The sequence below is a fragment of the Panicum virgatum genome, chromosome 1K, assembly GCF_016808335.1.
Source record: "Panicum virgatum strain AP13 chromosome 1K, P.virgatum_v5, whole genome shotgun sequence".
Classification (NCBI taxonomy): Eukaryota; Viridiplantae; Streptophyta; class Magnoliopsida; order Poales; family Poaceae; genus Panicum; species Panicum virgatum.
Genome location: NC_053136.1, coordinates 56,082,755 through 56,094,986, shown reverse-complemented (window position 1 = coordinate 56,094,986; position 12,232 = coordinate 56,082,755). Strand labels below are relative to the sequence as shown.

At 44.8% G+C, this 12,232-nt stretch overlaps 3 protein-coding genes across 4 annotated transcripts; 1 reads left to right on the top strand and 2 right to left on the bottom strand.

Moving 5' to 3' along the window:
- The first annotated feature begins 29 nt into the window (after positions 1 to 29).
- LOC120650382 (50S ribosomal protein L9, chloroplastic-like) lies at positions 30 to 2,091 on the top strand. The gene is made up of 7 exons (XM_039927502.1): positions 30 to 240; positions 523 to 650; positions 903 to 948; positions 1,170 to 1,267; positions 1,346 to 1,393; positions 1,484 to 1,665; positions 1,771 to 2,091. Exons 1-6 carry the CDS (start codon positions 109 to 111, stop codon positions 1,602 to 1,604), a joined length of 573 nt encoding a protein of 190 aa, XP_039783436.1. The 5' UTR covers positions 30 to 108; the 3' UTR covers positions 1,605 to 1,665; positions 1,771 to 2,091.
- Positions 2,092 to 2,701: 610 nt separating this feature from the next.
- LOC120650307 (NAC domain-containing protein 53-like) lies at positions 2,702 to 6,470 on the bottom strand. Its single transcript, XM_039927382.1, has 5 exons — positions 5,727 to 6,470; positions 4,895 to 5,125; positions 4,025 to 4,690; positions 3,583 to 3,703; positions 2,702 to 3,450 (listed from the first exon to the last, which is right to left on the bottom strand). Exons 1-5 carry the CDS (start codon positions 6,210 to 6,212, stop codon positions 3,044 to 3,046), a joined length of 1,911 nt encoding a protein of 636 aa, XP_039783316.1. The 5' UTR covers positions 6,213 to 6,470; the 3' UTR covers positions 2,702 to 3,043.
- Positions 6,471 to 6,863: 393 nt separating this feature from the next.
- On the bottom strand, positions 6,864 to 11,556 carry LOC120650351 (protein BTR1-like). Of its 2 annotated transcripts, XR_005665582.1 has the most exons (9): positions 11,279 to 11,551; positions 9,700 to 9,938; positions 9,529 to 9,629; positions 9,019 to 9,212; positions 8,614 to 8,732; positions 7,818 to 7,943; positions 7,455 to 7,516; positions 7,208 to 7,356; positions 6,864 to 7,096 (listed from the first exon to the last, which is right to left on the bottom strand). XR_005665582.1 is itself a non-coding variant. In XM_039927466.1 (8 exons), exons 1-8 carry the CDS (start codon positions 11,391 to 11,393, stop codon positions 7,269 to 7,271), a joined length of 1,044 nt encoding a protein of 347 aa, XP_039783400.1. In that variant the 5' UTR covers positions 11,394 to 11,556; the 3' UTR covers positions 6,874 to 7,268. The 2 variants fall into 2 exon arrangements, 1 of the variants encoding a protein (XP_039783400.1); XM_039927466.1 differs by having other exon boundaries at positions 6,874 to 7,356; positions 11,279 to 11,556.
- Between the last annotated feature and the right edge of the window lie 676 nt (positions 11,557 to 12,232).

Below are 12,232 nucleotides of genomic sequence, written 5' to 3'. Positions count from 1 at the left end.
AGAGGTTGGTCGGGAGCCTAGTACTAGTGGATAAGAAAGGAGCGGGCGAGAGGCAGAGGGCTAGGCAGGACTGGCCGCTAGCAGAGGGGAAGCGAAGCGAGGAGAGCAATGGCGTCGCCGTCCACGCTGTCTTTGACGTCCGCCTTCCCCTCCCCCTCCTCCTCGCGCCGCCTCACGGCATCTCGCCGGGCGACGTCTCTGGTCATCGTCGCCCAGGGAAAGGTCAAGAAGTACCGCCAGGTCGGCTCCCCCATTCCTCCTCCCGTAACCTACTACTTGGTCCGACACTTGCAGCGTACCACAGTCTAGGCCTCTACAGTTGTAGTTGTAGATTCGTTTCGCGCCTCTTGCTTGGGCCAATCACCAAGTCGTCTTCTGTTCAACCACTGTGCTCAGCTGTGCCATCAATTAGTTAGTCATACATGTAATTGTAATCTGACAATGTTCAGTTTCACTTGCTCATCCTTTGTATCTATTACCCCTGCCCTTAGCATTACATGGAATCTGCTTTTCTTCCCCTAGGTCATACTGACAGACGACATAGAAGAACTAGGTCGGAAGGGGGATACATTGAAGGTGCGAGCTGGATTCTACCGCAATTTCCTCCTTCCCAAGGGCAAGGCCACGCTTCTAACCCCAGAAGTCCTCAAGTAATTGCACGCTCTCGCTGCATTGTAGCCCTCCTTTTTTAAAAAAAATCTCTCGCTGCTCATGATCTTTGCTGTTTACTGGTACACATTGCCAAGAGAATCGATTGATGTTTAATAATGATATTTAATTGTTGGCTTTCACATATTTGTTTAATAATGATGTTTAATATCGATAGATTAAGTGGTCGACACATAATGTTGGATTTGTAATTAGAAGGTGACAAAATTTCTTTCCTCTACTTCTGTTTGCAGGGAAATGCAACTCGAACAGGAGAGAATAGAAGCTGAGAAGAAGCGGGTAAGAAAACCATTGCAGTCAATAAGAAACGGAGTTGCAGTTAACTTCAGCTAGCATACTTTGTTCTGAGGAGACGAAACTTTACTTGCAGTTTAGCCTTATCATTCAATAGGTCTAAGCATGATACATTTATCAAATTCTATTGATGCCATTTGCGACTGAGTGTACTTATCAATAGTCGCTGATATTTATAGCCTTCAACATTTCTCTACTTACATTAGGTCAAAGAAGAGTCACAACAACTTGCTCGAGTTTTTGAAACCATCGGGGCTTTCAAGATTCCACGCAAAGGCGGAAAAGGAAAACAAATCTTTGGAAGGCAAGTTCTAAATTGACACCATCTATCTTGTCTCCCCTTACTTCCATTTTTTCTGACAAAATCCTTTCTTGTACACAGCGTCACAGCACAGGATGTTGTTGACATAATAAAGTCACAACTTAATAGGTAATACATCCTCTTACTCCTAACAAAGGCTTAATATAATTCCTCGTTTTGTTATGGTTTTGCTTACTGTTGGCAAGCTGTGTCATGTAGAGATGTCGACAAGAGGCTTGTGACAGTTCCAGAAATCCGTGAAACCGGGGAGTATGTTGCAGAGATTAAGCTTCACCCGGATGTGACAGCTCGAGTAAGGCTGAATGTCTATGCGAAATGAGATGTGCAGTTACTGAAGCTTGAATGGACGGTGGGGGTCTGGGGGAGCCTGATTTCGCCAGGTGAGCTCAGATGCAATCAGGGGTCCTGTCCGTGAGAGTTGGCTCTTAGAGTTGTGATGGTCGTGGTCTTACGCTTACACATACAGTTGCTTTGGTTTCGTGCAGAGATTTTGCTGAAAATGCCAGGCGTTGTGGTAGAAAAATGGAGGTCTGGACTGGTTCATCCTGCCTGTAAAGTTAATTTTCAGTTTGTTGATTTCGTGGAGTGAAAACTAGAAAAGTTTGTAAACCACAGTTGGTTTGACCGCAGTTTGTAAACCACAGTTGGTTTGACCGCAGTTTGTAAACCACAGTTGGTTTGACCGCTGAAGCATCCCTTGCATGTTTATCATGGCTGAAGAAAAATGGCTGCAGCCTTTAGCAAAAACAGTTAGTTCGATGAACAGGCCCCCAAAGGTAGATGCGACAATCGGCTTTCCAGGGATATGTTTTCATTTGTGTTCGTCATATATATATTTTTTTTTGAGTATGCGGGCTGCTCTACGGATTCTAGCAAGTTATGAAAACCTCCTCTTTTCCATCGAGTTTTTCTTGACCCATTTTCCATAAACTTTAGTGTGTGCATCAGACTAGTCATCTGCGCACAGAAGACAGAACTGCTGCCACCCGGTTTTAGTTCACATCACCACCAATACGCCTCCGCTTCATTAGTTGCCCGCTCGAACTGCAGGCAGTCCAAGCCACGCATGGCTTCTTGCTCGACCAAAGATGAAGCGAAAGTACTCTTCTGCTTTGCAGCTCATGGTGAGCTGAGCAACACTTTACTGCAATGTTCCTTAATTCTACCCATACCAATGCTCAATGTGTGCATCCCGCTATGCAAAGGCCAAGGGTGTTTAAATAGATATTTGTATCTAATGATCCTAAAATCTAATAAAACTTTATTTATCAAATAAAAACGCCAGTAGATCTGTTAAAGGTTATAAAATGTTACAATATCCAACCAAGACTATCCATTTGCCACAGCCATGGCCATCTAAAATCTCCAACATCAATAGCGACACACAGCCAATTAGTGTCCAACCCAGCAAGTACCTTATCAAAATAACTAGCAAATAATGTAAATAATAATGTTAACCAGTTAATTTTTCTGCAAGGTTACAACGATACAAGGGCCCCTACCGCCCTAGCTCCCAGAGTAAAAAAAAGGGAAAAAAATAGATACACTGCTGTGTCCCTTCCTGATGAAGCACATGGTTTCAGCACGAACCATCACTACCATCGGAAGTTTATTTTTTTTCAGTACATGTTTAACAAGTCAGAATGGTTTGCAAGATAAATGTTCAAAGACAAATTGTCTCCATTGTTATACCCTCGTTGAGGGGACACGTTCCAAATCAAATGTAACAGCCCTCAGACGGAACGGGGCCACATTAACTTACCTGCTGTAGATACACGACCCTACTTTGTAGCTCAACAGAAGAATCATGGCTGATACAAAGAAAAGATACATGCCGCTGCGCAGCACCATGGGGATGGTACTCATCCGTGTAGCCTGCTCAAAACCAACAGGCTTGGATGGCACATCGCTCTCCACGGTGAAAGACAGAAGCAAACTGAAGTCTCCATTCTTCTGCAGGGGCCACCGCTCAGAGACACCAGTAAAAGTGAGGCCATCGAGTTGGATGATGCCAGCCGTAACACGAATCGAGCTCGGGCTGACAGCCGAGAGAGCGCCAACAGATTTTCCAGTCGCTGACGGTTCTGATGCCATTGCAGGTGGAGCCGGGATAGAGCCCAACATGCTGGCAAGGCGCTTTCCGAAAGTTTTATCAACGGTGTCATCTGTTGGCACACCCGGGGCAAGGGAAAATTAAAATCAAATTACAGGTGTGAGTTCAATTACAGTAAAATTCAAGTGCAGTCACCAGTCACCACAATTTTCAAAGTGATCGAGCAAGAAAAGGAATACTGTACCTGGTATTGCAGTATCTGGATACAGATCCTTGTGGGAACCAGATGAAGACGCACTGTATTGAGTATTTTCTTCCGAAGACTTTGAGATCCCATCAAGTGTAAACTTGTCCTTGTTATCACCCTGTAAAGAAGTGAACAGCACAGTTGATCACCAGAAAGAAAAGACAGGCATGTTTTGTCATCACTAATTAGTTCTTCAGCCTATAGTTATACAGAACTAGCAATCAGTCTATCACCAATTAGTTCTTTAGCCTATGTTATACAGAACTAGCGAAGGAAATGTACCTCCACATTTTTTTTACACGTCACATTTGCTTTGTCCTAAGTCAAACTTGTCCAACTTAGGACAAAGTTGGTCAAAGTTGGACAAGTTTGACTTAGGACAAAGCAAATATAACGTGCAAAAAGAACGGAGGGTATATATATCAGTTCAAAGGCACACCTTTTGGGAAAAGTTCAATGGCATGTCTGCAAGTTGATAATTTGAACCCTGCGCAGAACCCAAAATATCATACTTGAAATCATTCTCCGTGGCATCAAAGTAAGCCATCATATCATCTCCATCAAAGAGTGATTCATTTCCAAGCGGCTCATTGAGGAGGTCGTTCAAATATACAAAGTCATCATTTCCATCCACCAAGTTGTAATCAGATGGAGCATCGTAAAATACCATACTGCCATCCACTTGGTGAGGTGCTGGAAAGCCATCAGCCTGTTGGTACTCTGAATATGTATTCCCATTGCTATCATTCTGTGTGTCAAAGAACCCCTCAGCACTAAGAGTACCATTGGCATAATTCTGATTACTATATGCCCTCAAAGGCCAATGTGTGCAATCGCCATCTGCTGGGTAACTTCCATTCAGAGTGCCATCCTGACCTACATAGTCATTATCTTTCGTTGGGCATGCAGATAATAAGTCGTCAACACTGAAGTTATCATCAGTGGCATTCTGCCCTTCAGATCTACCTATGTTCTCTGCAGACAAGGGTTCCTGCATAATCTCCTCCAGAGAAATAACACCGTCAGCACAGCTTCCTTCACTGGTGTCTTTGGAACCTTGAGCTTTGAGAGGGGCCATCTCTGGAGAGCTGAGCATTCCATGGGCCTGAATAAAGGCAAACGATAGCAGAAGTAAATATCAATGTGTTTAACAAGCGATCCAGGGAAAATATAAAATCTCCAACATGCTTGCATGCCCAGCAATACTGAGTGATTCAGATTGCGTTGGGAGTGTACAGTTCCAACAGCATGTTTTAAATCTGAGAAAATTACAACATTCATAAAAGGCAAACAAGATGGTGCTACTCACCTGAGCAAGCTCATTGGTTTTACAATATCCATTCTCATCCTCCTCATTCGACTCCTCATCCGCAGCACATGTGGTTGTAGCCATTCCAGCAGATGTGCCACTAGCAGGTGCATTCTCAATAGCATCATCTTCTTCCTCCCATTCCTCTTCCATGTATGGTGCACCATACTGTGCTCCATTCTGTGGTCCAGAACCATGCTTCTGGAAGATCCTACACACCACGTGCAGATCCTACGCACTCAGCGGAAAAGAAAAAATCAGTATTGAGAGCATCTCTTCTTCAAGCAAAAGAAGGGGCCAAGTCATAAAATAACATGATAGAAATCAGCATCATAAATTGGACATAAAAGCCCCCTTGGAACCGATTCCTTTTTTCCCCATTCCTCTTTAGATCAGGGTCACATAATTTCTGGAATTACTCCTAGATTGTACCTTGCAGCACCACACCATTGTAAGGATGCTTGACAAAAGCATCAGATGGCACTAAAAAAAGATATATGTCCTAGTTTCAGTCTTTCAGAACAAAAGGGGTTGCGTACTGTGTTGTCAATTCTATCATCACACTCGTGAAGCACTCAGTATACATATAGAGAGTGTGATTACTTGTTTCAGGTAATCATCAGGTTACAGAAAGTTTCCAACTTTCCAACACCATCTGGTTTCCATGGAACCCTACCATACCATCGGGTAGGAGAAGGCGAAACAGTAAGTTCCCCTTGGTTGAGTGAAGGTATATATTTGCAGATGATCATAATTGACGAGTGTATGTATTAAGGTACGTAGATCGCGTGTGTTTTGGGGGATGAGAAGAGAGAGAGAAAAAAAGGACAACCTGGGGCCCGTCGGCGTCAAGGAGTCGGTACTCGTGCATGACCCAATTGCTCCTGTCCCCCTTGGGCGCCCTGCCGGCGTGGAAGACGAGCGTCTTCTTCATCCCGACGGGCTTGCCGCGGTGGTAGACCTCGCGGTCCTTTCCGGTGGTCTTCCAGTATCCCCGCGGCGTGGCGCGGTTGGTCCTGTTCCCCGGGCCTCCCCGGCCGCCGGCGCCGGCCCCGGCGACCTTGCGGTCGAGGCGCGCGAAGAAGTACCACTGGGCATCGCGGCTCCGGATGCGGGAGAGGGAGGGGAGGTCCCAGGGCTCGAGGCGGTAGAGGTCGACCTCGGCGATGGCGTCGACGCGGAGGCGGCGGCCGAGGACGCGGCGGCGGAGGTAGTAGGAGACGAGCTCCTCGTCGGTGGGGTGGAAGCGGAAGCCCGGGGCGAGGGGGACCTCAGCCGGCGGCGGCGAGGAGTCGGGCGGGGACAGGCTGGTGCTCATATCTGGATCTGCTGATATCTGCTAGGGTTGGGGGGCCTAGGATGTCGGGTGATCTCGCATGACTTTGTGGGCGGGGCGGATTGGGTTGGGGTGGGATCGGGATTGCTAGCTAGGGTTTGGGTGTGCCTGTGGTGGTGGGCGTGAGAGGGGGAGGGGGAGGAGGTGGATGCGGCTGGGCGAACCAACCCAAGTCTTTGGCTTTGGCGTGAGGGAGACGAAGAGAAGAAGAGGGTCCGCCGCCGCGGTGTGGTAGTTGCCTGCTTGTCTCGTCCTGCCCGCTCCCGTCGGTCAGGCCCGCCGTGCACCCAACCGCGTCCGTCCCCCGAGGCCTGGCCCGGACAGTCTTCTAGAATCCTTAGGCAGGGCCCACGGCATATCCGTATCGGTGTAGGAAACTTCCCATGGTGCTGTACACGCGACGAATCTCCTTCTTTTTTCTTTTTGAATAGTAACAATCTACTTGGACTACCAGCCTTTACTTTGAAGTTGGGGCTTTCCACGCGTGATAGGGGAGCTTTTGCTCAAGCCTCCAACCAAAAACGTTCCCGTCACGTGAAACGACGAAGCATGTACCCACTGGCACTGACGCCATCAGCAACCATATCTTTGGATGGCCAAGATTTTTTTGGATCAAACAGCAAAGCCAAAGAAAACCAGCCAGTCCGTCGTATCTTCCTCTATCAATATTTCTTCTATCCTTGAGCAGCGGAATGAAATTGTCAAACTACAGACAAGAGACACAAGGCAGGCAGCCCCCTAGGCCAACCAGCGTCTTGTTATGGACCCCAACAAATATAAACTCGCTCTATTCCGAAACCAATCCAAACGGCGCACCTAATTATCTTCTACTACCAGTTTATGCTAACATAATAAAAACCATCGGTCGGACGCAACAAACAATAATAACTTGATTCTTCTCGACCTTTGCTAGGAACCCAAAAAAGAAAAGAAAAAAAAACAATTCCCACATCCTCCCCCCAGTTTGCATCAAACATGCGCACTGAGAAGGCTCTCCACACAACTCATGGATGTCCTCCCGTCTTCAAGAGGGGCCCATCACCTCTCCGAACTGGCTGACACCCTCTGCATGATCATGGACTCCGCGGTGCGGATAGCTTCTGATGTTCCAGTAATTGTCACTTTCCTGCACCGGTGAGTCAAATTTAGCACAACTCAAATATTTATTACTCTCATATTGTCAAATTCTACTGTCCTAGAGGTGAAAAGTGTGAAAGAAAATACCTGTCAGTTGTCCCAGACATGAAGTCGCCCCTATCTGATATCTTGATCCTAGCACCACTAGCCTGCATTTGCAACATATCCAAGTGTTCATCAAGAGACTAATTTTGGTGCCAAATTAGTTCATTCAAACAAAAAGGAGGCAGCAGTTTATGAAGGGACATTTCTAAAAAATAATGACACAGCACATGATATTATTTACTTCTCTTGAGGGCATACTACTTGACCAACATGAATTTTCAGAGAGGGCAGAAGCAATTGGTGATATCTATCATATAGGGAGGTAGTCATACAGCTTATGATTGTTCAACTAGTCACTTACATGCTGCTGTAGTAAAACCAAATGCAAGTCATACGTGTAATTACCTGAATGATTTCTGTTATATTCCTTCCAGCACGACCTACAACAGCACCTATGTGTTCATCAGCTACACCAATGGTGATAGATTCTTGGGCATCAATATTAGCAGGCGATCTCATCGGTGTGCTGGGCTGCAGAATTTTAGCAGCAAATCATCAGAACTCAAATCAATCCAGGAATGCAGATATGCCAAAGATATGGAAATAATTATATTGTAAATTTGGCTTAAATTCTTTCATGCTTTTCACCAAAACCCAATAAATTAAACATTATAAGGCAATGTCACCAAACAAAAATTAAAGATGGCATTCACAGAAAACATTAGGATTTCAAACATTTCAGCATACAAGCAGTCTTACCTATAATCATAAATATATGCATAAAACTCTATGGTGTAAAACATTATAAGGCAAGGTAATCAAACTGCAATCAAGATCATTCTAATAGGTGGCACTGTGTAATGACCATTGACCACAAAAGATCAATAGTGTCCATGACAAAGCTAGCATGATATAACCTTTAAACTCATGAAAACTCCAACTTCTACTATCAAAGTTTGCCTTCATTGACTTTGTTCAGAATAGATAATATAGCATGATTCCACAGACTAACATGACACGTATCAGACGTCCAGGCTCTTTTCTAGTGCATAGCAAAAGAACATAGAATAGCTCAGTTTCAACTCAGATGAACTGAATGCATGCATCAGCATCTTGCACGCAGCATGCTGCAATGCACAGACAAATCCGCACAAGTGAGATGCACAATAATAACCAGAGCAACCCAGAAAAAAACACTAACCTTGCTGTTCTGGTGCCTTCCTCCATACCCATTAGGTCCATAGTTCACAGCATTATTATATGGCACCTGTGGAATCATATAACCAACAGGAACACCAGGGTAGCTAGGGAAAGTAAGACCTGAATATTTAAAAGAAGGAAATCAGAAAAAGAAAGTTGTGACTCAACAATAGAATCAAAATTTCATCAGTGCCTCTGCCTGGCAAATGGTACCGCAAATCCCACATGTCAATACACAAGCAAGCTCATCTATGTTTTTCTAAGAAATGCATGCTATCACCCAGCATGAAATGCATATGCAGTACATGAAAGACATGCAAGGAAGAGATCATGACGAGACATTTTCAAATAAGCAACCCAGTTAGCACGTGGTAACATCAAGTAGCCAGAAATGCTAGGATTTTACCTGCATATGGAAATGGGGAACTCAAATTAGGAGGGTAATGAACATCCTCACATAACTTCTTCAATATCAAATCTATTGCATTCATCTGGTTATCAAAAGTTCCTGTGACAGTAACAAGCCTGTCATGCAAACCAGCATAGTTGTTATCCTGTGGCGAAATTTTGATTCCAGCGTGCGATTCTTCAATAAAAGACCTGAAGCGAAAAGAGAACACACCAACTCTCAGCATCCAGAACACACAAAAAAAAAGCAAAGCAATAAATGATGGAAATATAAACCAGTCACAAGATATTTAGAACTATGGAAAAAACAAATTTACCATTCAAACAACTAGAAGGCTTAAGAAAAATAGGAAAAGGATATGTTTCTTGCTTCTTATTAACGTAGCATGGTTAGTTTGTGCCCATATACTTAATAAGAGTCCTTATATTGCATCAGCTTGTAAAATCAACTACCACAATGGGAATAGAACTTATAGAACAAAAAAAATATCTTAAAGAAGAGACATACTTTATTGTTGATCCACCTTTACCAATTATCCCACCACAAGAGCTGTTAGGAACTACAAGTCTAACTTTAGGTCTAGCTTCAGCTTCATTGAACTCTTCACCCTGAGAAAGTAAATGGAGAATATCAATCATCAAATCACCAAATAGTTGCTGGCAAAATAAAATGTTTTACCTCAGCCAAAAGTTTCTCAAGAATTAGCTCCATGGCCTTCATTACTTCATCAAACATTCCAGAAACCATGATGATTCGGTCATTTGTACCAGGGAAGAACTCATGGCTACGTGATAACTGAATACGAGCCCCAGACTGGGACTGAAAGTCATTGATGGTTGATCCACCCTTGCCAATAATACATCCTGCTGCAGTATTAGACACCAGGAACCTCAAATGTGTTGGCTTGTCCTTGTCATCTGAGAAGAAACATCGTATGAAAATTCAGAATTATGTGGAAGTAATTCGAATCTCAGTAGCTATGCCATTATGTCTAACTTTTAACTTAAAGAAAAACAGGAGTGAGGAATGATGCATTGCACAGTCAAAACTGTTAACCACCATGTAGAGTATATATCTCTCAGTCAGTGGAGCCAAACGATTTTTTTTTAGAAACTTAAGACACAAAATTGTAGAAAACAGCAAGTATATTATCCATAAAAAAAGGTAGATGAAATATGAGAATTCTGTGAGCTACGTACCCTCGAATTGGATCTAATATATTTTCACAGATCCAATGTACACTGCATACTAATCCAATAAGTAGAGTAGAAGGCATTTTAAGCTGGCCCAAAGTACTTCACATAGTTGGGAAGAGTATTGGGTTCATACAGGTGGCCAATTTGATTGATTATGTGATCAAGTGTACAGGACTGAGGGCTCACTCAACTGGAGGACTATAAATGTAGAAACCACTTTAGCCTATGAGCAGTGCAGGTACCAATCAGAGAGTCACAGAGACCCCGAGTGCCAAGGTTTATGCATTGACAATTAGCATTACCATGTTTTCACAAACATGTGTGTATAGCACAAAGGGGTATGGTTTAAAAAATGAGGTAAACCCATCTTTTCGTGAGAGTAGCTGTTGTTGTTAGATATTGTAGGCTACTTTCGCTACAAGATGAATTTGGCACCTTTGCATCCAATGACCTACACTTAATGGCAGCAGGGCTGCATCTGTATTCTGTAACTGAAACTTGTCCTTATGCAGAGAGAATGGAAAATTTACAACACAAAGCCTCATGAGTGCCATAATAATGGGCATTATTATTATTATTATTATTATTATTATTATTATTATTATTATTATTATTATTATTATTATTATTATTATTATTACGTGTACAGGAAAGCTACCATCACATCCAGCAGTTATACTATGATGATAATAACTAAACCCTGGCAAGCCCACATAATAGCCCCATGACACTGCTTCCAGTACACATATTGCCACGACATGGGCACTAAATCGAACGTCCTATGCAGTGACGTTAACTAAACTAGAGATACACACATATATATACAGCAAAACAAAACAAAAGGGCAACCCCCGTCCGTAGTAGGGTACGCGGCGCACAGCTCAAGTCGTCGTGTACCAATTGCGACTCGACACTAGCACATCCTTAACAGATCTCGGCATCAGAGCCGGAGGCGGAGGCCCAGATCTCACGGATCCAGGCACATCACACTGGGAGGGCCATGTAGAGATGCGGAAGAGCGAGCCCGTGCGTGTGACGGAGAGGGAGGCGCACGTCGTTACCTCCTTCCTCGGAGGGCGGCTGCTGCTGATGCTGCTGCTGCTGCGGAGGGGAGCGCGGGGCGCGCTTCGGGGCGGATTCCGGCGAGGAGGCGTAGGGGGAGCCAGGGGCCTCCATCCTTCCTTCCTGCCTGCGGCGGCGGGGGTCGGGCGGAGGTGTGGGGTGGGGTGGGGTGGAGGCGGAGGCGGAGGCGGAGAGGAGATGAGAGACGGAGGCTCTGATACAGACAGAGAGAGAGAGATGCAGCAAAACTAGATCGCTCTGGGCCTACGCCATCGATTCTCCAACCCAAAGCGGCAGCTGGGCTTTTATTTATCCATCCACCCGATTTCTGTTTTTGGGCTTCGCTTGCCATCCTCTCCGCTTCCATTTATGTTTGTTCCCTTTGCTCAACTCAATGGAGGTAGTTTTGATTTTGATTCCTAAGTGTATGTAGTTTTTATTTTTTTAAAAAAAACCTTAGCAGGAGCAATTCATTTCAGGAGGAAGCAAAAAGAGTTTACAACAATATAATCGTCTTTGAGGAGGCAGTAGCCGTGTAGCGTGCCACACAAACTTGATTCGTCAGTAGCATCAACAACTGTGACCCTGTTTGGTTTCTAAAAGTCCCTGGACTATTTTTAGTCTCTCGGCTAAAAAAAAGTCCCTCTCTGCTTGGTTGGAGGGACTAAAAGAACTAGAGATCATTAATTATAGTGGTGAAAGGACCCAAATACCCCTGCTACTGCTACCCACGTCAAACCAGCAGTCGCCCCCTCCCGTCTCCGACGCGACGAGGCCTCGCCGCCTCCAACGCGACGAGATGGCATCGCCCCCTCCCTCCCAACCGCCTGGGCAGCGTCGCGCGCGTCTGCGCCGCGGACACCGACCCGAACGGTCCTTTCCCCAAACCCTAGACGCCCAATCCTCCATTGCAGCCGCCACCTCCTTCTTCCCCAAACCCGGCCCTCTTCGAT